At 51.5% G+C, this 22759-nt stretch overlaps 2 protein-coding genes across 4 annotated transcripts in view; one reads left to right on the top strand and one right to left on the bottom strand.

The window, feature by feature from the left end:
* LOC6500267 (rho GTPase-activating protein 7) overlaps window positions 1–22759 on the top strand; it is a 77254-nt gene that overhangs the window by 48985 nt on the left and 5510 nt on the right. For 2 of the 3 annotated variants that reach the window (XM_044718369.1, XM_032449770.2), the window contains 5 exons: window positions 6157–6717; window positions 11681–12345; window positions 12407–13307; window positions 13612–13654; window positions 20501–20572. In XM_044718369.1, the coding sequence (XP_044574304.1) occupies window positions 6157–6717; window positions 11681–12345; window positions 12407–13307; window positions 13612–13654; window positions 20501–20572 (2242 nt within the window). Of the gene's footprint in view, window positions 1–6156; window positions 6718–11680; window positions 12346–12406; window positions 13308–13611; window positions 13655–16157; window positions 16336–20500; window positions 20573–22759 lie in introns of those variants that run through there. The other variant, XM_001952871.4, reaches the window with a different exon arrangement.
* On the bottom strand, window positions 1780–4812 carry LOC6502651. Its single transcript, XM_001952875.4, has 3 exons — window positions 4173–4812; window positions 2737–3125; window positions 1780–2665 (listed from the first exon to the last, which is right to left on the bottom strand). Exons 1-3 carry the CDS (start codon window positions 4676–4678, stop codon window positions 1950–1952), a joined length of 1611 nt encoding a protein of 536 aa, XP_001952910.2. The 5' UTR covers window positions 4679–4812; the 3' UTR covers window positions 1780–1949.

Below are 22759 nucleotides of genomic sequence, written 5' to 3'. Positions count from 1 at the left end.
GACTGGGATTGGGATTGGGAGTCCGGAGTCGGGACTCCCAGCCAAACAGAGCTCAGCTGCCTAGAGAAAGTTGTCTTTGCCCAATTTGCAAATGACGTTTTTTTGTCAACGTCAAACAGGCAACGGCGAACAGGCCAAAATGGCTAAAACAAATGGCAATAAAAGGCAGCGCGCCTGCCTGCACGTTACCAATTTTGTCAACCAGCCCAGCCAGGAGGAGCTCAGCTCCCACAGCAAGCCCCAAATGGAGTCGGAGAATCACAAAATCTGAAGCCAGGTATCTCTCAGTGGGAGCAGTTCGAGCTCCGAGCTTAGAGTTCGAATGAATGCTTCAGATCGATGGGGCTTCAGTCGGAGGCTTCTTCGGGGGGTGCTTCGCCAGAGGCAATCATAATTGCGGACAGCAATTAAGCCGCTGTCACAGACTGCCAGCTACTCATGCTGATCGCGTTACAATTGCAGCAACAGTTGCACTGTTGCACGTTGAATGCTGCAAGTTGTCAACTGCGGAGTCCGATTGCTGACAATGCGTTGATATTTTCCGACAAGCAAATCAGCAGCTACAAAGAGGCCTTGCCACAGAAACCGAGCAGTTGCAGGAAGCCCGCATTTGCAGTTCGTGAGACACCCCACTTCTAGGCAGCTACTTTCTTCGGCAGGCAGCTACCAGCTTCAGCACAGAGTACTCCCCACAGCAATGTAGGAAATAAGGTTACAAACTAGAGTCATAAGATTTCAGAACTCCATTCAAATGTCCGATTACGCAAGAATGCTGTTCCTGGGCTTCTGTGACAGCTTCGGAGCACTGATCCCAGACCCATCTCAAGCCCTGCCCTCCAAAAAACCGCTTCCGAGAGCTGCACGTGAACCGGGACCGAAGCGAGCACTTCAGATGTCATTGCCCAGAGAGCTGGACGGAGAGTCTGCATTCTTCTAACCCATCTCGGAGTCGTACATGCATGTAGACACTCTCCCCGGCATGAAGTGCCATTGAAACCATAATGATCTTCATGGGATTTTGGACCGATCGCGGACGTCGGGCTACCAAAATAACAGAGCCATGTCCAAAAAGAGTGCGGGTATTATTTAAGCAATCTCGTGTTGTCCGGCTGCGACCTTCAATGGTCATTTCTGATGGAAAACAAAGCGCGCTGGAGCGACCAGCTTCGAGTTGCTGGCTAACCAAATATTTTGACGTCAATGTCAATGTCAGAAATGGTCTGAAGTGGAAAACTTTTCTGGTCGGCGGCTTAAATCTCTGTATTTTGTTTCTGTTTTTCGAACTTTTAGGTTCACTGCTTGGCTAATAAGCTAAGCTCGCGTGATTGATGTGCGTTTCGGGGATTACATCGGGGGCCCTTGGTCTGACCTTTGCAGTCACACAGCTGCCGGTTACTGGTTTCTTATTGTGTTGCTGTTGCCGTTGTTCTACAATATCGGGCTGCATATCTGGATGTGGCATCGACTGCCTGCCACGCCCGCCTGTCTGCAGCTGAGTCTTGTGGCCTCGCAGAAAGTCTAGACCCCAGACTGCGGATCGGCACAATGCTGATTGCATTTTGCGATAAATTAGCCAATGAATACAATTAAAATAGGAAGTACTTGCAGGGCAGGAAGGCGAGACCTTCGCAGCAGTCGTGCACAGCGAAAGGAGAAACCAGATTCCTTCAGATCACCCTATCCCCACTTCCACATTCAGTCCAACTTTTCTCCCTGTGCACTTTGTGAAGGACTCCCCAAGGGCAATTGCCAGCAGAACGTTCGATTGGATGCGATTCCTTTCAAATCGATTGCAAGCTTTAGTTTATTGTGTGCTATAGTTCTGTCTACATGAGTCGAAGAGGTGCCGGGGCACAGGGGTGCCCCGGGGAAAAGCGAATCTCCGCAAGCCCGAAAATCTCAGAAAACCGCCCGCCGCTTCAGTCGCTCCCATTTAAATGTCCGAAATGTTAAATATCGGGGGAATCAGTGTCCGGATTAGCGTGTGGCGATTGCGTTAATTGTATCTCGTGGGCATGGTCTGGGGCCGGCAGGGAGCGCCGTAGGCGGTGCTCCGTGTTCCAGGATGTTTTCACCTGCTGGCGCATGTTCGGGTTGGCAATGAAGCGGACATGCTGCTGGTGTAGTTGCAGTTTCAATTGCTGCTGCTGCTGCTGATCGGCTGACATTGATCTCGTCGAGTGCAATCTATTAGCGGGCAGTCGCCAGGGAGCGAACTCCTCCGGTGACAGTGATGGCCTGACTGATTGATCGTAGCCATTCGTTTTATGCGTTGACATTCTTTGCGGCCAGTTGCTGTCGTTTTCGTTGTCGATGTCATCCGGCCCCTCCGCCCTGCCCTCCTGCCACCAGAGCTTCCCCCCCGTCAGGTGCCGCTTGCCGCGATTGGGCACGAACGGGTCGTCGGCTTTGTAGAGGTCCCGGAGCTGTAGCTTCTTGCCGCGAGTGGCGAAGAAGGGGTCGTCCACCTGGAAGAGGTTGCGGTGCTTCTTGCCGCGGTGCGGGTAGAAGAGGTCGTCGTACTTGAACAGATCCTTCACCTTGTCCCGCTTGCCGCGGTTGGGCACGAAAGGCTCGTATCGGTTCATCAGGGCGTCCAGGTCCGGGGAGTTGTGCTTGCGTCCTCGTGGCGGGATGAAGGGGTCGTTCTCCTTGCTCATCTCATCTGCGATGGGGTAGAGAATTAAGCGCAAGTCCTCTTAAACGAAAATGAATGAATTCCTAGTCCCCACTCACCGCCCCACTGGTAGCCGTCGAAGAGCTTCTCCCGGCGCACTAGGACATACTGCGGCTCGTCCACGATGAGCGGCGGCTCGAGGTGGCCCGAAAGATTCAACTTCTTCCAGAGAAACATGCCCGGGTAGTAGTTCTCGGCAGCCCCGTCGCTAAGGTTGTCCGTCGGACGCTGCTGGTAGGGATAGAGCAGCTGCATGGCCCAGTGCAGGAACTTGATCAGGTCCTGCTCGCCCGTCAGAAGCATGAAGACCTCGTTGTTGTTCTCGCCCTCCTCATCCTCGTCATCGTCGCCGTCCTCCGCCAGTTCCGCGGAGGCGGAGGCGTCCTCGGAAGAGGGGTCCTGCATGGTGCTCAGCTGCAAGTGCAGGCGGGCAAGCGCCTCTTTGTTCCTGAAAAGGTTACCAGAGCCAAAGTCAGAGTGTCCACATAATGATTAATGCCCGGCCATTTGTTCGGATTAAGGAGCAGCACATTTTATCGACGATCGGCGTGGGTAGTGAGGGCCCTGAGTTTCAATTACAAGGCTTCGCCGAAGTTTCTCTTTTTCCCCCAAGCAGACACCGCGACGTGGGATCCCAAGCTTGTGACCCAGAAACTATGTGGGTTCCGCCCAAACTCTTCGCTCATCCGGGCCGTCAGGGCTGATCCAGTTCAATCAAAAGCAAATTTGAGTCAATTCCCCGGAAATTGTTGTGTAAAATTACAAATTAAGCGATGAGCTGATCGAGGGCTATGCGGGCTGTGGGCCAATTAATCGGGCATTTAACAAATCAACAATAGAAACAAAACTTTTAGGCTGCCAGGGACTGCGAAGATGATTAATTCCAATTTAATAGCAGCCGCCGATGTTCCAACTCGAGATATTATTCAAAATTACAAGCCGCGGAACCCGAAAAAGGAAATCTTCAGGTTTAATGAAACGAGGGAGAGCCAAGAGCGTTCCCCACTCGCCGGAATGAAAAGTGAAATTGGTAATGCAGTTTTCGTTTCGATTTCGTTGCGGGCCAATGAATTTGCTGACAGTTGTTATTTTATAAAATAAATCAACATACGGACTCCGCCGAGCCCCCCGGCTGGCTTGAAACAAAGCTGAAGTCGGACCCGTCGGAGCTCGTACTGACTTTTTCACGCCCATTAATTGGTTTTGCGTGTTCCCGAGCGACAGCCAAATTGTCGACGATTTGTTGCCGCTCTCCTGTGTTAACCTTATTTTTTACACACTCACATATATGTATTTCTTTAAACAAATATGTGGTTAAATCTGTGGTGTGATAATACCAAGGTTCCCCGAAAAAATAGTCTGAAACTAAGGCTTCTGTCTCAAAGAGTTTAGGAGCAACTCTGGCTGATGGGTGCCTCGTAACTGAAACGGAAACAAGACCTGACATTTCCTCGACCTCACCCGAAAAGATCCAGAGTCTAGTCGCATTCCTTACCTAGCTGCTAGACGGGTGCGGTAGTATTCCTGCGGACACAGGGCGCTGGGGCGACCCTGGCACCGACTGCTCCAGTATGTGTGGGTGGGCGTGGTCCGATAGCTGGCCCCCAGTCCCTCCAGCGCTCCTCCCAACCCGCTTCCAGAGCCGAGTGCAATTTCCTGCGGCGGTGATTGCGGCGGCCGTGCTCCTAAATCATCTGCATTTCGATTAAAATCCTCAGACGGCTGTGGCTGCTCCACATCGGGGAGACCAATTTTGGCCGAGTCCGCGGCCGGAGGGGTGTGCAGCATATCGCGCAGAGCATCGCTGCCGCCGCCAAACAGGACGCGTGCATCCTTTTTCTGCTGCTGGTGGTGCTGGTGGCTCAAGGCCGCCTTCGTGGCCCTGGCCGTGGCTGCGGCGATAAGCGATTGTGGCAAAGATAGGACCATGTTGCCATGGCCATGCCCGCCGCCGCAATAAATCGCCAGGCAGACGCTGAGCCAGGCCAACGTGAGTCTCATGCTGTCTGTCCTCTGTGCTCCTCCGATGCCTCCGATCTGGTGTTCCAATTTCTTCCTCGCTCCTGCCTCGGCGGCCACTTTAAAGCCAGAAAGCCAGCCAGCCAAAGGCGACCGCTGCGCTTGGACTGAAACTGAAAGTTGCTGCTGAGCCGGCCAGCTTTTTATAGCCACAAGATTCTGCGGATGTGGAGGTGGAGGTGGGGAGTAGCCCGCGGAGTTTTGGGAATACGCCTGCTGGTCCTGGTCTCCAAGATCCACATTGTTCGGCACATATGAAGCCACTGAAAAAATCATTTCTGCACTTGCAGTCAAAGTCCCATTCATTCCCAGTCCCTTGGCCCATTGAAGTAAGGGTCTAATATTTCTTCGAGTGCTTTCCTAAGAAAAGGGCAATGACGATTGTTTGTCCAATGCGTTGTGGCGTGAAATTAATAAACAGAAATTGCACTGTAAGAAACTGAACTGGGAATTGGGGACCCAAAGCCCCAAAGACCCCGTCGGTCACACGTCATAGTCGCTGCGGCCCACGCCTCCGCAAACATGCCAACTCCCAAGAACCCCCACAACATTGGCAGCGGGAAAGCTGAGTCACAGCAACCGCTACCTTTTCGGCATTCTTCCAAGACCCAGATGCTGGAACCTCCGCCCAGAATTTATTGTCCGCTAATGGCCGATCGCATTTGTCTGGCGAAGAAACTGCAGAAGCCCAACGAGGGCCAACACAAGCCCAATTGTTAAGTAATGAGCACTGCACGTTATTAATGTCACTGGGAAATTGGGAAGCAGGGATCGGATATCGGGGATCAAACACGGACTGGAGGACCCAAGGATCGTTCTTGTTCTGGGCCTCTCGTCCACGATTTTTAATTAAGTAATTCGCTGACTTTGTGGGCCCTTTGGGCTCCATCTGTCTGATCTTCCCCCAGCACCAGTGAACTCTTTTTGTTTAATCTGGCTAACAAATTGCTTCATTTCAATTTATTTGCATTTGTTGTCGGCAGCGAGTCGTGTTTCCTGGTAGTTCGTGGCTGCAGTTTTCTGTTTCAGGTCCCAAGTTCCAGGTCCCAAGATCCGAGTGTGGAAAACCTTTCTGTCTGCTGTTTCTGTTTCCAGCCTTTCCGCCGCGGTCGTGTTCTAATTTATTTGTCTTTGATTGTGCCCATGTCTCCCCGGGTTGTCTCGGTCGTGTCCTGGCCTCGGTCCCTTCTTTCCTGCTCTTTCTTTCTAGGCGGGCAAATTAAGCCAGCATTCATCATAGTCGGGGGCCATTAGGATGGGCCTTAGTGGCGCTCCGGGCGCGATTAATAGACCATTGCCTTGATATATGCGCGCAATTAGAGCGCAAATCAAAACCTAATCTGGTGCCACAAATGAGTTTGTGTGTCTTCTCCGCATGGGAGAACGGGTTTCCCCGAGGAAATAGAACCTATAGACAAATCTTATTACGAACCTAACAAATTTTTAATGTCACTTTGCAGAGGGAAATCAACGAGGTCTTCGAGCTGCGCAAGGTCCAGCGGCTGGAGCAGCAGCTCCGGGAGCAGCTGGAGGAGCGCCTGTCGCATTCCGAGGTTCACCAGCTGGAGGAATTGTCTCGTTCCACAGGATCAGATAGCGGCTTCGACAGCAGCAGCACCACTGCAACTGCAAAGCAACAGACCGGAGCAGCAACGTCCTCCAGACCAGTGACAACTAAGCTGAGGGCCCTGTCCCCCCCACCGCTCAGCCCACGAATCACCACCTCAACGACCCCTCCCGCTCCGGCCGCCCAAGGCGAGGACGTCAACATTTGGGCCTGCAAGTTTCTTCGCGATCTGGACAGCCTGATGGCCGATGGCAACCCCCTCCTGGCAGCCTCTGGAGAAGGCTCCCGCTCCGGTTCCGCCTGCGGTTCCGGTTCGGCGAGCAGCTCCCCCGTCTCCCGCACAGCCCCGATCCTGCTCTCCGCGGCTGCTTCTGCGGCCCTCCAGAGCCGCTACGGAAAGGTCTCCTCCGCCGGGGAGCAGTCGAACGGACTCGTCTTGAAACCGAAGAAGCACGTGAGTACTCATACCAAGCTAAATAGGTTAAGGTACCGGACAGAATACCCCTCCATCTGACATGCCTAACTATGTCAGAAAACCAGTGTGTGCATGACTGAGGCATCTCTGGCTCGGATTTCCCAAGCTAAATAGCTGGCATTCCCATGTAATCTCCTGCCTAAATTTCGACATTCAAGCGCGCAAGTGGCAAGCATATTTCGTGAATCTGGGTTAGATAAAAAGACATTTAATCTGAATCACAACAATGTTGTGAACACAGCACGCCCCTCAGCTAGCCCCCACCTCGGAAGCTCTGTCCGCCCAACGAGGAAGAATGTTCCCTCCAGAACTCTGCCATATGTTCCATCACCCACCCTCCAGCTCGTCCATCCATCCACCCGTGCGCCGGATGCACAACTGAAGCGCGTGAAATTTATGGGGAGAAGAAACAGTTCGGCAGGGAGTTGGAGGTGCAGATGAAATCCTAGGGCATGGAACCGGGTCGCTGATAGACAGTCGTCACTCGGTGGCTGGCACTTGAAAGTGTTGAACTCTGAACTGAATGAGGAGATTCGAGGCAGAGAACTTAATGGAAGTTACATTTTTCGGGGGCTTCTTCGCATGGCCATAAAGTGCGTTATAAAATGTATAATTAGTGCGGGTTTAGGGCGATAAATTGAAAGACAATTGGGGATTGATTGCTGAGAGGGTCGTAAAGTTGCTTCAATTAGAGTCAGAAATGTAGCCATGGAGGGCCAGAGATCGGTGGTTAAATTCTCCTATAGAAAGAAATACCTCAAAGATAGTATTTTGCTCGCTAGCCATCTGAAATCATGGTTAAACTCGGAGCTGACCCACTTTGAGCAAACATAGGCCATAAACCACAGACCCGAGAGTCGGGAACCAACTTGTAAGCTGTCTCCGGCTTATCAGACCGAATATATCTAATTAAAACATTCATAAGCCAAACCTCCCCGTAAACGGCACTGGGCATACGAGCATATGAATGTGAGCACCTCTCGGGTCCACGATTATCTATCTGGGAAAACCTCAAAAGGCAGCAGCAGCTGGCTGGTTGCTGCAACAAGACAAATATTAATTTCCAAAACGCGTGCCGTGCCAGCGGAAAAACACGACGTCTACACCGAATAGCAAACGAAACCGAAAACTTAAACCAAAAACCGAAAACCCACAAAACCGTCTACGATATACGGTGGGTGGAGGAGGATGGATGTATGTAGGAGTTCCAAAGCTGTCGTTCTAGTTAGGGAAAAGGGAAAGCGGAGGGGCGCAAATTGGATCCGAAATTGAGGAACTCATGACGAAAGCTGTGGCTAATTAATGCCTAATATGTCTGCGTCTTAGTTGAAACTTTAAGGAGAACACACCTTACTGGAACTGCAAGCTTAAACTGCCGAATTTTTGGCACATTTTTCTGACGTTGTCGCGGAAAAAATGCGAGCTCCGGAGGAGCTGTCATATTTTGCCTTAATCGCCCGGGTAAAAGTGGCAATTAAAAGCGCTTTAGCTGCTCCAGCTGCAGTGCACTAATTAAGGTAAAGAATGTGGCCGATACACTCTCTTTCGGTCAATCAGTCAGCGAGACAGTGGGTCTGAGGGCCGAGATTTATGAGCTACCAACGGCAGCATAAATCAGAGACAAGATCGGCCTTTTTCGAGGCCACAAGTGCGTGCCCGGCTTGCCAAGAAGTCGTCGGCCAAACTGTCAATGAAAGTAAATCAGCAAAGCGGCCAAAATCAGCCCGTCGGGGGGACAGTTTTTGGGCTTTCGTCTCAGTTAGTTTCGCCGTCAGGGAGTAGGAGTCGGAGGGGGAACTGGGTCAATATGCCGCCCTGCAGCCTGATGGCAAGATGGAGGGCTCTAACCAGGCTCCTTTGGGATCGGATCCCCAACGCACGAGGAGCTGTCAACACGGCGGCGTGCAGCAACCAAGCAGAACACGAAACGCCCCAATTTCGCGGAGACTCGTTTTCAGTTTTTCCCTGCGAAAGTGAATCTTGTGCAGCGCGCAGCAGCTTGGAGTGTGTGTGGCAGAGGCATCACCGTCCGCCACAACAGCCAATGCAACCGCTTAATGACGATGATGAACCGAGCAGATGCTGCGGAAGATGTTTAAGATACACAGCTGGGCGCACTGAGAACAACAATAAAGGCAGCTTGGGCGAAAATGCCTCATACTATACACTTCCTTACCTCTTGGCTGCGTTGCAGTTTGGTGCAGTGATTGAGGACCAGCCCGAAAGGCCACGACTCACAAAAAGCTCTTCACGCAGCTCAACGAGCCCCGACACTCTGACTTAAGTAGAACTTGCAAATCACTGCAAGGCAAACAAACACGACGGACGACCAAACAGGCCGCAGAGGGCTGGAGGTCTGGGGGTCTGGGTGCAGACCAGGGAATCTGATCGAAAAGGAACAATGTCCGGAGCCCAGAGAGGACAACGATGGGCTGGGCAGGCGTTTAAGTGTTTTGATTTGATAATTATTATCAGTGGGCATGCGTGACCGCGGGCAGATCGCTCACTCGCCCATTTCCAAGCCCCATTCAGGGCCATGTCCAATCGATTGGGGATAGTCCGGGGTCTGTCGCGGAGGGGCCTCTTCAGCTGACTCTGTCGGGGAACTTTCTGGGTCACATATCAATAAAGTGGAACGGCGAGGCGTTGGGCAGTGCATTTGTCATTAAACTTCTGATACGAGTATCGCTATCCCATATATGTATATGGAGTATATATACATATATTTTTTAGATTTCTTGCGCCCCGTTTTTATGATCAATTAGGAGCATTTACAGTTCCCCTAAAATTCCTGATAACCCCTGCGGCAACCCAGGAATCCAAATATTTTATGTGCCGCTTTGTGTTTATTTTATTGCATTTTCTATTAACTAACCGAAGAAAACATTTCATTTAATTTCCATTCCAACCCATTCTCCGGCTTGTTGTGAGAAGTGCCCAACTTTTACGACATTTAAATAAGTCTTTGTCAGCGATTCGGATATCGAATTCTACTGCCGGCCATTAAGTTGGCTCGGATTTCCCCCACCACGCTCCAATTTCAATCGCCGCAGAGCCCTATGGGAGGGAGAATCGTAAGAAATTGCTTACATATGTTAACCAGATTGGACTGCAGCGCCGAGAATTTTGTGGCTGCCCCGATAAGATCGCCAAATTAATCGGGCGAGCTGATCTCCGGCCGACAGCCAGCCGTAAAATGGTAAAAGTTTTCATTCGCTCGGCCCAGACCCGGTCGAAATCGATCTAAATCGGATTGAAATCTAACTCTAGGGGCATACCACTATGCCATGCTATGTGCTTGGGAAGGTATATATATGGCAGTGGCGCCTCTCGAATCGGGCGCATGATTCGCGGCCATGCCCGTAAACGACTATGATCCGGATGCCCAATTAATGCGTCGCCGGCGAGAGTTGGCGGCTCATTAACACGCAGTTCGGTCAGATGGCATCGCCATTGGCTTTATTAATAATTCATAGACGCCGCAACCGGCGTGGAGCTGCCGTAACTGGCAGCCGCTCGAGGAGACTGCTCCATAATGCATTACAAATTCGATTTCGAAACAGCACACATCTGTTGCGTCCCACAGGACCTCGCTATCATCCGCATCCTGTGACCATTTTTGGACTGACGACGTCTGGTCGGGCTTCTGCCTTACCTGCTTCTCGCACAAGGAGGGGACTGAGCAAAAAACCAGGCATAACCCAGAGCCTCCAATATTTTCCAATAATTACAAGACTATCTCATATTTGAATTCCCAAATAATTGCTTGTAAGAACCGGGGATTCATAATTAATGCAAGACCAGAACCCATTTTGTATTGATTCCTTTAGGGAACCAGAACCGGAGGCACCTCCAATCCAACTGGCGATACACTTTTTGTGCCAGCCACTTGGCAGGCCAGCAATTCGCCCAAGGCCTCGGAGGAATCGGGTCCCCAGACAGAGCCCCAGCAAAAGCTGCCACCACAGAAACCTGCAGCTCCGGGTTTCACGGTTCCAGGCCTCCTCCCGACCCCCCAGGTCCCAGCCCCGCGCACACACATTTTTCGCCGATAAATCATTTAAATCAATTTCCGCCGGTCGCCCCGCCGCTCGCACTCTTCTGTAATGCACTTTGGCTGCTGCCAAATGAGAAAACCAAATTGTCAAACGCTCGCCAAAGGCTTGTAAATCGAATTGACGTAACGCATTTATCCCTGATGGGGCCTGGCCGCGAATATAGACATGCAGCCGAGGCCAGAACGATTCTCGGAATGGCGCGGCTGTGTTATCACAGGCGGCTTATAAATCATACGCAGAAACAATAGGGGAAACATCTTGGAGTCTTGTATGCTAAGTAGCAGCCTGTGGTGGTCGAGGGTCGGTTCTTGAATACTCTTGGAAGCGACTATTTTTGCGAGTTTAAGACACATGCTTTCGGTTCGGTTCAACAGTCCTTGTCACGGGAAGGGAAAGGGTATGGTGCAGGGGCATGTTCCCCGGCTTGACCAAACGATTTGCATAAAGTACGAAAATTCCTGCGCGGCTCGGCGTCCCACTTGACAATGTCTAAAAATTCCGCTGATGCTTCCTTTTTGGCATTGTCCCCGACAAAGTGGCTTGGATGCCGACGTTCATTATGCATTCAAGGTCCTTCCCGGGCAGGAGGCAGAGGTCGGGGCGGAGAGGCTGCCGCCGATGCTGCGACAGCCCTCGCAACTGTCAGCGGCACTCAGTGTCGAGTTTACTTTATTAAACCTGACTGACTATATTTTAATAAGTTACTCGTTCCCCCTTCTGCCTGCACTTGAATAAATTACTTCCAAAACTAAAATTAGACAATATTGAACGAGACATTGGGGTAAGACTGTTAAGGCACTCCTGCGTAGTAGAGTATTTCCTAAGAAGGCCTCAACACCTACAGTACCACGAAAATTTTTCAAGTGCATGATTGTTCCTTTCAGGCCACCATTCCACTGCAGTCGTTTAACCTTGATTGCGGACGCAGCGAGGCAGCCAAATCGAATGTTGCCTACATGCGCACCCTGTCGGCGCCGAACGGCCACCAGGGAGGGGCCGCCCCGCTGCCCCCACAGCGCCGCAGCCTGGCCGCCTGCCCGCCGTTTAATGGCCAAACACAGACGATAACTGCGACATCGACACCATCGACAACAACTCATAAGCTGACAAATTTGCAAGGCGCACTGAAAATCGAGGAGATGGCTGCAACAGGTGGAGCCTCGCCGGCGACCACCGTCGAGGATCCGAAGCCCAGGCGACAGCGAAAACTGAGCAGCGGCGACGTGGACACAATGCTACCACTGGCCTCCGCCTCCTCCTCCTCCGTCTCGCAGCCGATGTCGATGCCAAAACGGGTGGGCATTAATCATATGGCTCTGACGAGCAGAAACGCGATAACCCCGCCCCCCGCCACGGCACCCGCCTCCCCCGCCGCCTCGTCGCAATCGCAGCAATCTCAGCAGTCGGCAGCCTCCTCGGGCAGCTCGGGGAAAGGCGGAGCAGCGCCCGGCTACCTGGTGGATGTGACCAAAAAAGGATCCACCTCGACCATCTGGACCTCCGAGGAGTCCATTCTGCGCAGCGTTGGCGCCGGCGATGAAGACAACAAGTGAGTAGCGTTTTTTTACTGCCAACCAGAGGCACCTAATTATGGCTGTTTTCTCTTCCAGCTCCACTTCGTCCTCCTCGGCCTGCGAAGAGGCCACGGGAGTCCTGAGCTCTGGAAAGTCGGGCATATCGCTGGACTCCTCCGGACTGGATAACGACAACAACGAGAGCGGCATTGGAACGGCCACGCCTCCCAAGGACATGTCCTACTGGAAGAGCCACCACCTACAGCACCACCACCACCACAGGGTTGGCGCGAGCGCCCAGGTGGACAACGAGTCTGTGAGCAGTCTTGAGGCGCTGCGCAAGATGAAGTTCCAGAAGAGCGGCTCCGTGGCCTCCTCCGACGATCCCGACCTGCTGGAGGTCTTGAGTCAGTGCGGCAGTGGTGGGGAAGCGGCGAACGAGTCGCAGGACGACATGCTAGATGAGGAGAAGGACAGCAAGTCGTCCAAGTCCAGGGCCTACGAAGCGTGCCAGGGCGAGTTTGGGAGCTGCGAGTGCGACTGCACGGATGGCGACGCCAGCAGTGCCAGTGGAGGAGGCGGCGTTACTGCCACACCGGTGGTGCTTCGCCGCAAATACGTGGCGCCTCCGCCCATCTTGGTGCCGAGAACTCAGCGGAGCCACTCCCTGGACCACTACCAGCCGGGGGTGCAGCTGCGGAGGGTCCTGCCCATTAACCACCACCACCACCACGCAATGAAACCCAAGGAACGGGGGCAGCTGACGCTGGCCCTGCGCCAGGAGCCCTTCCAGGCACTGCTCTCGCCCTCGGCGACTCCCGGCCACCAGCTGCACCAGTTTGTGGAGCTGCCCTCGCCCAGCAGCGCCTCGCTGAACAGCGGCTTGGGGGACTCTGGCGGCATCCAGGAGCTGACCACCAAGTCCAACTCGGCGCCCCTGTTGCTGAAGGAGCGGGAGCTGAGTCGCCGATTCGATGACTTTGCCGCCCAGCACTTGGTAAGAGACTACTTTCCATCTTCTACATTGGCAATACAATCCATTTATGATTTTAATAAAATAAGAAAAGGCTCATAGCGCAAAAGTACAAGCGCACTATAAGCTCCCAAAGAGGGAAACCAGATGGAAGCGAAAAAGTGCAGCAGAAACTCACTTCCTTTAAACTACACCTACTTTTAACCTTGTAATATTCTTAAAAGCGCAATCCGCTTAAGGATACTGCCATTTATGCATTTCTGCCCGCCCTCGCTCAACCACAATCCCAGACATTAATGGACCTCCTTTACCTCTTTTTCTCCCACAGACGCTGCGCTATTCTCGTTCCCAGAGTGATCGCTACTTAGCAGGTGAGTTCTGTTCTGCGAAGAAACCAGAAGAAGCCGGGAGAAGCCGGCCTAAATGAGTTATTTAAATGGCCCGAACCGGACAGACCGGGCAGGGGCATCAAGGCTGAATGTCTGATTTGATTCGCCGGTGGTCCTGCCGACCAATTAGCGGCCTGTTATTAAGCCTGAGTGGTTTATAATAACAGCGTACTGGGGCATGATTCATTATTTCAATAATTAGGCTCGGACCTGATCTAGGCGGATGGAGCGGCATGGGATGGGAGGGCATCCGCGTATCCTAGGTCCCATGAAAGGGCACATATACGCATTGTTTGGTTTCCAAATCAATTTCCAACTTTTGCTTTCAGTCCGGATTTCGGGCGAACAATTGAGTCAATCAGAGGGCCGGCCGCCGCTTAAATTACTTTCATGTTCCTCGGCCAGCTACAGGAATATCATCAAGAGCAGCGCCTCTTTTTGCGAACACACAGCACTTCCGTCAACACTCCAATACAAATGGCACAATTCCAGGCCCAAACCCCAACCGAAAATGGCTGTCAATCTGTCAATTGCGACGCCACACATCGAGGGCCCAGCAAACAGTCAGAAAAAGCAATCCAGAGCTCCTCAATTTGAATAATTGTGTCTGTTTATGCTTTGCGCCTTTGATTTTCACTCAGCATAGTCTTTAGAGTTGAGTCGATTATTGAATAGGTATTCAACGTCTGCCCGCCCGAAGGATCTGTTCTTTGGGAGCACTTCTTTTCCCTCTGTGTACTTTGCCACATATCTAGCCACACGCTGGCAGCCTCTTGTCCTGATGAGGACGGCAATGACACTCGCTGGGCTAAAAAGGGCGCACACATAAACGGGAGAACAAAATTGAATCACAAACTGGACGCCAAGTGCCCTCGACTGGCGGACTATGCTGGAGCCTGTCCGATTTCGTTTTGCAGCATGAGTGCCCCGCGAATTATGCACATACAAAGCAGCAGTGACGTCAGCGAGGAGGCGGCAAGCGGAGGGCGCCTCCCCGATGGTCATTTTCTGGCCATTATCTCGGAGTGTTTGCCAGCCATTTCCTGGTGTTGCTCTGACGTCATTAGAGTGACGTCTTGGCTGGCCGATGCTCTGGAAAGGTCGCTCTTGAGGAACGTGCAACACTTGTTTTTGGGCAGCCCTGTGAGGGGCCTGAAATATGGCATGCCCCATGATTCATGCCTTGTATTTCACAAAACACTCGCATTTATGTTTTGTTTGGCACATAAATGTGCGATGGGGGTCTCCGCAGAGGAACCGGGAGTAGATTAATGAGAAATAATGGAGCAGCGAAGTCTGTGATTCCCGCTCATTATTCTCCTGTTTGTCCAACTAATCGGACTTCCAGTGAACATGTCTATAGGGGCTTGTGTCCCACTTGAAGCGGCGGAGGCAAGCCGTTTGCAGTTGACCAGAACAATGCACTTGCACTTGTTCGATTACAGCCACTCCTCCCCGGGCAAATATGAGCCGCACTTTCACATAATGGTGATGTTAAACAAATGCCCGGCTGAATCATCAGAGCTCCCACAAAGACAATGGCGTCGTTTATTCAACTTCTCCATAAATCATAAAACAAAACGCTTAACCTTGGCACACACAGCCACACGTTGCACGGACATATCTGTGCCACACACACCCACCCACTCCCACACCCGCTAAAGCAACAGGTGCGGTTGGCCGGGGCCTGGAAACTTTCACAAGCCAAGGTATAAATTTTAATGAACGGCATGTCCCATAAAGAGAAACTAAGCATAAGCTTACATCCCGACGAGTCCTTTTTGCGAACATGGAAATGAAATAAGCATCGTCAACATGACAGTTATTCATTTATTTATTTATTTGTTTGCCTGCCTGTGTGTGGGCCTCGGGCACTTGCCGTTCGTTGGCCACGATGGCCCTGGCCAACTAACCACAGAAAATAATAAGCGATTGTGGCGCCGATAACTCAGCAACATGGCCAGGATGTTGCCCTTTCCCTACCCTTCTCATGCCTCATGCCATGCCATTTTAGGGCTGAACAATACCTTTGGCCCTTCAAGAACCCGGAGGAGGAGCAGCAGCCTCTGACAGCGAGCATCCATGTTGCTCATACGCCCCGTTGTTCGGTGTTCAGTATTCGGTATTCTGTATTCGGTTTTCAGTTTCCTTCGTTCCGGGCCGTCGGCAGTCGGTTGCCATTTTCCGAACGAAGCCAGAGCGCTGGCAAATTCATTAGTGCTCTTACAGGCGCCGTGCACGGTTGTTGTCGTTTTTCCGTGGCCGCAGCGAGTGAGGAACTCGGGTGGAGCGCGACGACGCCACCGACTTTAAACGGAATTCATAATCAAATACCAGAAATCATATAAATAATCAAAACAAAGAGGACATCCCTCTGGAAGACGCGTGTGAGCAGTGCATTGTGTGTCTCGAAAATGGGAAACACCTCCAAGTAGAGTCGTTCTCTCGGAACAAGTCAGATCATTTGCTTTAGTTGCCACACTCGAAGTTATCGCAGCAAGTGTCCAAAACGGCGCTGCCCAAGCTAGCCAATATGCAACGTCGCATGTCCGTCACGATTCGCGAGTACAAGTTCTTCAGGAGCTTCTCGCAGAAGTTTGAGAACTGGCCGAAGCGCAAGGCCGAGGCGTTATGGCGGAAGATGCGGGAACGCAAGATTGCAGGTGAGAACGGGCTAGGATCTCTGACAGTAGATACACTCCCCATCAAAAGCTGTAAACTGATCGAATTTATAGCCAATAGTCACTGCCAGCCGATCTCAAGGGCGAAATGTTTGGGCCGCTGGCGAAATTATTAAAAAATTTGTATACAATTATGGGATCATACTCGTCTGGATCGGCTGGGTATTTTGGGCTGGAATGCGCGCGCGCCACTCGCACACCCCACAAATCGCTTGTTTATTGTTTTTCCGCACCCCTAGGGGGGTAACCCCACTCCCACTGATCCGCACCGCCCACCCACCGATCGCCCGCCACACATCCCGCCGTCTATTTTTGGGCGTGAGTAGGGGGGCACCGCTATTTCCAGTGCACAGCTTGTACTTATCAGTCAGCGCCACGCATCTGAGTCGAATTATTCATGGCGGGGTGCTGGAATATGTGTATCAGTATTGGAATGGGGTTGCAGCCAGTCGGGGTTGCAATGCCACCTGCATTCCTCGCCGAATCGCCCTTCCTCATAACCACCATTCCAAATAAAATCCAGCCGAGTGGGCCGCCTATTCGAAGGTGTATCTGCCTCCCGGTTCGTGCCCCAAAATGTACGAGGCGCTTAAATTTTAAACAAAGTTAAGTGGCCAATTGAAAAAACGTTTTATGGCAAAGGTATGCGAGCGAGCAACCGTGCCTGCCTGCCCTTCTTCTATCCCACCTGCCCAAAGGGGATTAAAACTTTTGAGGAGCTCCACAAGTCCGCAAACCACCTGTAAGCTACTTCGAGTGGCAGTTTGTGGCTCGACAGTGCTACACTCTTCATTCGATTCCGGTTGACTATGTTTTTGGCAACAAGAAGCGCCCTCTTGCCAAATACTGGCATTAAAAACGCATTAAGAGCTCAATGATCTGCTATATTTGGCAGAGGGACGCCCGGGGGAGTGCTACAATGTAGAAGTAGTACTCTGCCTAATTACATGTCGGTTGCGAAGCTCTCCGTGTTCGCCGAAGGCGATGGGCGTGCCCCACCCATCGCCGAGTTTACAGCAAATTAAACTGACGTCCCGCCACTTGTTGCACCCACTCCAGCTGCCACGAAGCATCTGCTTCTAGCCCGGCCCGGACTCCATAAATAGCTTGATCCTTTCGCAGGCTTCCAGCAGGCTCTGTGCCCACTGAGGAGGAAAGGAGTGTGCACATGTCTATTTATACTGGGACGGCGGAAACTCTATTTCAAAGACGGGCCAAAAATTACAAGTTCAAGTGTGTGAATAGCTTTTCGCAGCTATTTCTGGTTACAGTTTATAATTAATAATCGGCTCTGCCAGCCCCAAGGTAAGGTGCCAGAGGCGACTGAAATTTATGTTCCGCCTGACATTTAAAAGCACTGGCAGACAATAGAGCATCGGAGGCCAGGCTGCTGCAGGAGCAGAGCGCAGAGAGCAGAGCAATTAATTAATGGCCCGACACCTACGACAATCGCTGAAATATTTTCCTAATGCTGCCGGCTCAGGGAAGTCCACTCGGCTGCCCCCACAGCTGCATTTGCGACAGTCACTGCGGCCGCACTGCAAAATGCATTGTTTTTCGCGCGGCTCCTGGGGCGGTGCAATTTAGTGTTTATACATATGGCAGCATAATTGGCATATGAACCGTTTAGCGGCAAAATTATTGAAAATTGCTGAATAATGTTTCGGCTGGCCGGCAGCAATTGAATTAACTATCAATTAGTGTCTCGCAACAGGCAAATTCGATTTTCGCTTCGAACATGTCCGACTGAGCACAGAGGCAAATTTTCTGGGAACTCAATTAGACTGGAAGCCAGTTTTTCCTCTGGCAGGAGGAGAGCTCAAGGCTGCAAACAGTTGACGAAACGGATACAAATCCTTGATGGAACCGAGTCGGTGTGTGTGCCGGATTCTATCATCCGCACACATTGTCATCTCGCCCGCTTGGCTGCATTTTTCTGGAGCACACACGCTGGATACAAAGGCAAGCGTGTCACTAACACGCACGCACACCACCCCCCATGCGAGTGTATCTGGCTGGCGAAGGACGAGTCTAACGGCAATTGCGCCAGGAACTCTGCTTTCATTGGCACTTTGGCCACAGAGCCGGAAAACAGAGAGCTGGCACGGCTCATTGAGGTGCTTGCGAGTGGGTGCTTTTCGGAATCAATGCAAATTTTAATTGAAAACCCAAACAAGTTAAGGAGCAGCAGTGAAAGTCAGAGCAACAAAGGAAAGGCTTAATGGTATCATCTGGAGGCTTTTCTCCAAAGGAGTCCTGTCCTCGATAGATGAAATTCTTTATGCATTAAAGCTTAAACGTACAGAGGGTGGTTGGATTCTTTAAAGCCAAAGTTCATCACAACGGAGCAGGACACTGAGGAATGTCTTTACTTTGTACACCTAATGGAGCGCTCTCGTGGCATTTCGTATATTTTTTAATTAGCCTTAAGGTCAGCCAGGAATTCCGATCCGCATCGCCTCATGTTCCACACGCCCCGCCCACACCCAGGCTCCCACACACGAGCACACATTGTCCGGAGCCGGGTCCATCAGAATAATTATTATCCAGGCGCAGGTGAAGTTCATGAATTTACGCGTCGCTTGTTCGGAAATGTTTTACCGGCTCGGGGGCGAGAGGGAGAGGGGCACAAAGGACAATAAGGACAACAACTGGGCGGCACTGAGGGGTGTGTGTGAGTGCGAGCATGGGTGGGCAAACAAGAACAAATATTGAACCTGACGCAATAAGCTGGGGAGCCTCACCTCCGCACAGGGCATTACTCGCTTTAAATGGCTTTTAAATGAGATCCAGGTTAGCCTGCCCTGTCAGCGCGGTTTAGAGTGAAATTCAAAGCGGCATTTACGGGAAAGTTCATATTTTTCTGCCACACAGATCAGGGCCTTCAGGCGCATTTGTGAACTGTGGCAGTGCACTTGGCAGTGATTGTCCTTATCAGGTCGATAGGTCAGCTCCTGTCAAGTATCTCCAACCGGAACACCCTGCCAGTTGGCCCGCTGCCAAGATCTGCTCAAAACTCGAAGCGTGTCAGGCATCCGGACTAGGACTCAGGACTCTGGAGCGGCCAGTGGCGGGTGACAGAGTGCCAGCGGCATAAATCGATGTGCAAAGGGTTGCTCTCGTTTCAAAATTTATAAATAAATGGCAGGACAGCAGAGTGGAGGAAGCGAGTCCGGACGGGCCCGGACAGGTGGCCCGAGTTTCGCCTCAGTGGCGGCCGGCAGCCCCTTACTTTTCCAGAGTCCTGCTCGTGCAAGTTAATCGCTTGCAAAACTCAATAATAATTCACTCAGCCCGGCTGCCCCTCCCCGTGCCATCCGCGTGCCCCTCGTTTCCTCAACCCCGTGGCAGTAAGCAGCCGGAAACTGTTTCATGTTGTCGCTCAGGTTGATTAAAAATCAATAGCCCCGTCGCCAGATCCCAGATCCAGTTACTCGAGCTGAGACGGCAGATTAGCATTTAAAATAGCTGAGGCCAAGTGGCAGCTTTCCTTTGCCACAAATTGGTTTGTTGCCAGGCTGAGTTGATGACTCGCCGAGTCGCTGCCTTTGTTTCAGCTCAGACGAGCTGGAATTCGATTTGGATTCATTCTGGATTTAGAGACTCGTAAAAAATATGACTTGCTCGTACATTTATTATCTGCGGTTCATTGCGTCCTTTGTGCCGCTTATTTTTGTCGCGTCCTCTGCATCGCAAATTAGCCCAACATAAATAAGCAATTTAATCGGGCTTAGCTTCCCACATTTGTCTTCGGCTCCAATGGGCCATTGTCCCTGCCGGCACTTGCATTCCAACGCTCCCGATCGTTTCACATTCAGGCTTTCCGGCTTTCCATTCCCCGAAAGGTTCTTCGAAACTCTTACTTTCGAGAGCCAAGCTGGAGTTGGCGAAACCGTTTAAGGTCTTGTCTCTAAAGAGTGGACACTTGAGGTTGTCAGTTTACAGCATAATCCATCACGTTGACCATGAGGAGTCTGCGAACAAAGGGCTCCAAAACTGAGTCGCCTCTTCGCTGGCCGTTTAATTGCTTCTGCAGTCCGGCAGAAAGAATTTGCCGGCAACTCAATTACTGCTAATTTGATTCGCTGCCAGTGCGGCGTATACGCAATATGGAAACGCATTCTCACCCCCTCTTTCTCTCTTGCAGAAATCGAAGCTGTGGAGGCTTGCAAATGGCTGCGGGCGGCAGGTTTCCCGCAGTACGCCCAGATGTACGAAGGTAAGTGCCACCCCGACTTCTAGGTGCATATATTTTAATAAAGACCGGTGCTCGGCCACACACTTCCGCCTCCTGGGCACTGGAAAAAGTGCTCTGTAGACGGACGCAGTATTATTCCGATTTGAAATGAATCGGATACCAAGTCATAGACTCTTCAAACCGTAAATTCCCAATTCGTAATATTACGACTAACTCATCTACTCTAAACCCCCATTATTCGAATTTTTATGAATCAAAGCATAGAAGGAACTCCCTTATTTTGCAGTGCATGTCGTGTCAGCATGCTCCTGCCCTGGGGGCGTGGCAGGCAGCCCGTAATTGTTGGCCTCGTCATCGCAGTGACGCAGCAAGGCACTTGCCCGACTGGCCCGCCATTTAGTCTTGTGTGTTTAAGGCCCGCCAAGTGGCGGTTTATTAATTGTATTACACAAACTTTCACTTTCGACGCGCCGGGCCACTCCGGCAAAAACAGAAATGTGTACAGAAGAAAAAACAAAGCCATTTGTGACGCGGCAACATTCGAGAACACTTTAAGTGCCGCCTCACGATGCCTACGGATTTCGACACCAGTTCGCACAAAGGCCTCCCCGGGACATGATAGGCAACTCGATATCCCAAACACGCGCTCCTGCGCCGCGACAACAATTAGGCTGAATGGATGCGATCTGGGGCCGAATCCTTTCAGGGAATTCGAAATCGAAAGCCAAGCAGCGCCAAGCAGCCTTCCATCCAGATCGGGGCAACCTCAAGAATTTAACCCAAAGCCAAAAAACAGGGGGCAGATAAAATATAATAAAAGGCTAAAGGACACGCAGGCCGCTGGAATTTATGAGGACCACCTCCGTACAAAAACACCACACAGAACCGAAAATTAAAATGGTTTTCGGTTTTTTCCGCTTCGCTCTTCTCATTTCTTTGCTGGCCAGGAAAGGGCTTTGGCCTTTGAAGGGGCTACCTAAATGGTGGTATCAGTTCATTGAACTCCACGCAAGCTGCATATTTATTTGATTCCTTAATCGCGAAGAGCGACGGCCCCACTCCTGGCCCTTCTGCGGAGCATTTGTCGCATCGCATTTAACGGCTGAAGGCCGCGCAGATTGATGATCCCCGAAATCCACAGTCCCAGCCTTGTTCCCCCGAAGAGCCGCAGAGCTGAAGAGCGTTCTTGGGCTGGGCCTGGCTTCATTTGAATTATGAGCCGCTGGCAGCGGCGAAGGCAAAAAGTGAATCTGAAACGGAGAGCCTGCAATTTGGGCAAGTCCGCAGGCGCCCGTCGCCGACCTTGAAATATGCGAATTGTATTGCATAAATTCACGACCAGAACCGCGTTTGTGGCTTCGGCCTGCACTGCACGAAGTTTTGCGGAGCGAGCCAGTTTAGTTTGGAGTCGGTTGAAACCCCAAATGAAGTTGGTAATGAAGAAGCTTACATTTTCTTCAAGTTATAGCGAGTTCTTGGATTGCGGAATAATTTGTGCACACATTTAAACTGGAGCCCAACCCAAGTCCCAAATCCAACCGAATCCCAATCCCAATCCCATCTGCATGGCCATCTACCATCCGGGCATGCCATCCCCTGACCGGGGACAACATGATAAATGCGTATTTTAATGAGTTTCGTGTAAACAAGGCAGCGGCACATGCGCAGATTGCGCTCAAATTTCTTCGGCGTTTGGGGCTCTGCTGGGCCGCTTCTATATTTCGGGGTCTGAGCTCTGCAAATTAAAACGCCGTAGGTGTGTAAACTCCGTTGCTCTGTCATTTGGACTCGCTCAGAGCCCTGAAACTGGCTCCGCGCCGCTGAAAGGAGGTGTTCCGGCTGTAAGCGACTGTTAATTTGCTCAAGGAGAGCCCACAGCCCAGAGCCCAGACCACAGACCCCAGAGGAACCCCTTTGTTTGCCTTTTGTTCATTTCTGGGCACATTACTCACCGAAAGTGGCAGACTTAATTCGAGGGTGTGACCTGCGCCAGCCAGGATCACATGGGAGTGCTTAAGAGGGCAATAAGAGCTCATGAGCCCTGCGATCGATTTTTTGTCCGTGGGAACCGGTTTCTTCAGGCCCCAACGAAAGGAGCTTACGGCGAGCATGCTTCCCTCGTGCTGCCATAAAGTATTGCCGATCAGTATTTGTCAATCCTGATCATCCGAAATTATTTCACTTTGTCTGGTACTTCATAAAAGTTTC

This window comes from Drosophila ananassae, chromosome 2L (assembly GCF_017639315.1).
Source record: "Drosophila ananassae strain 14024-0371.13 chromosome 2L, ASM1763931v2, whole genome shotgun sequence".
NCBI classification, from domain to species: domain Eukaryota; kingdom Metazoa; phylum Arthropoda; class Insecta; order Diptera; family Drosophilidae; genus Drosophila; species Drosophila ananassae.
This window is presented reverse-complemented; position numbering and strand designations above follow the sequence as displayed.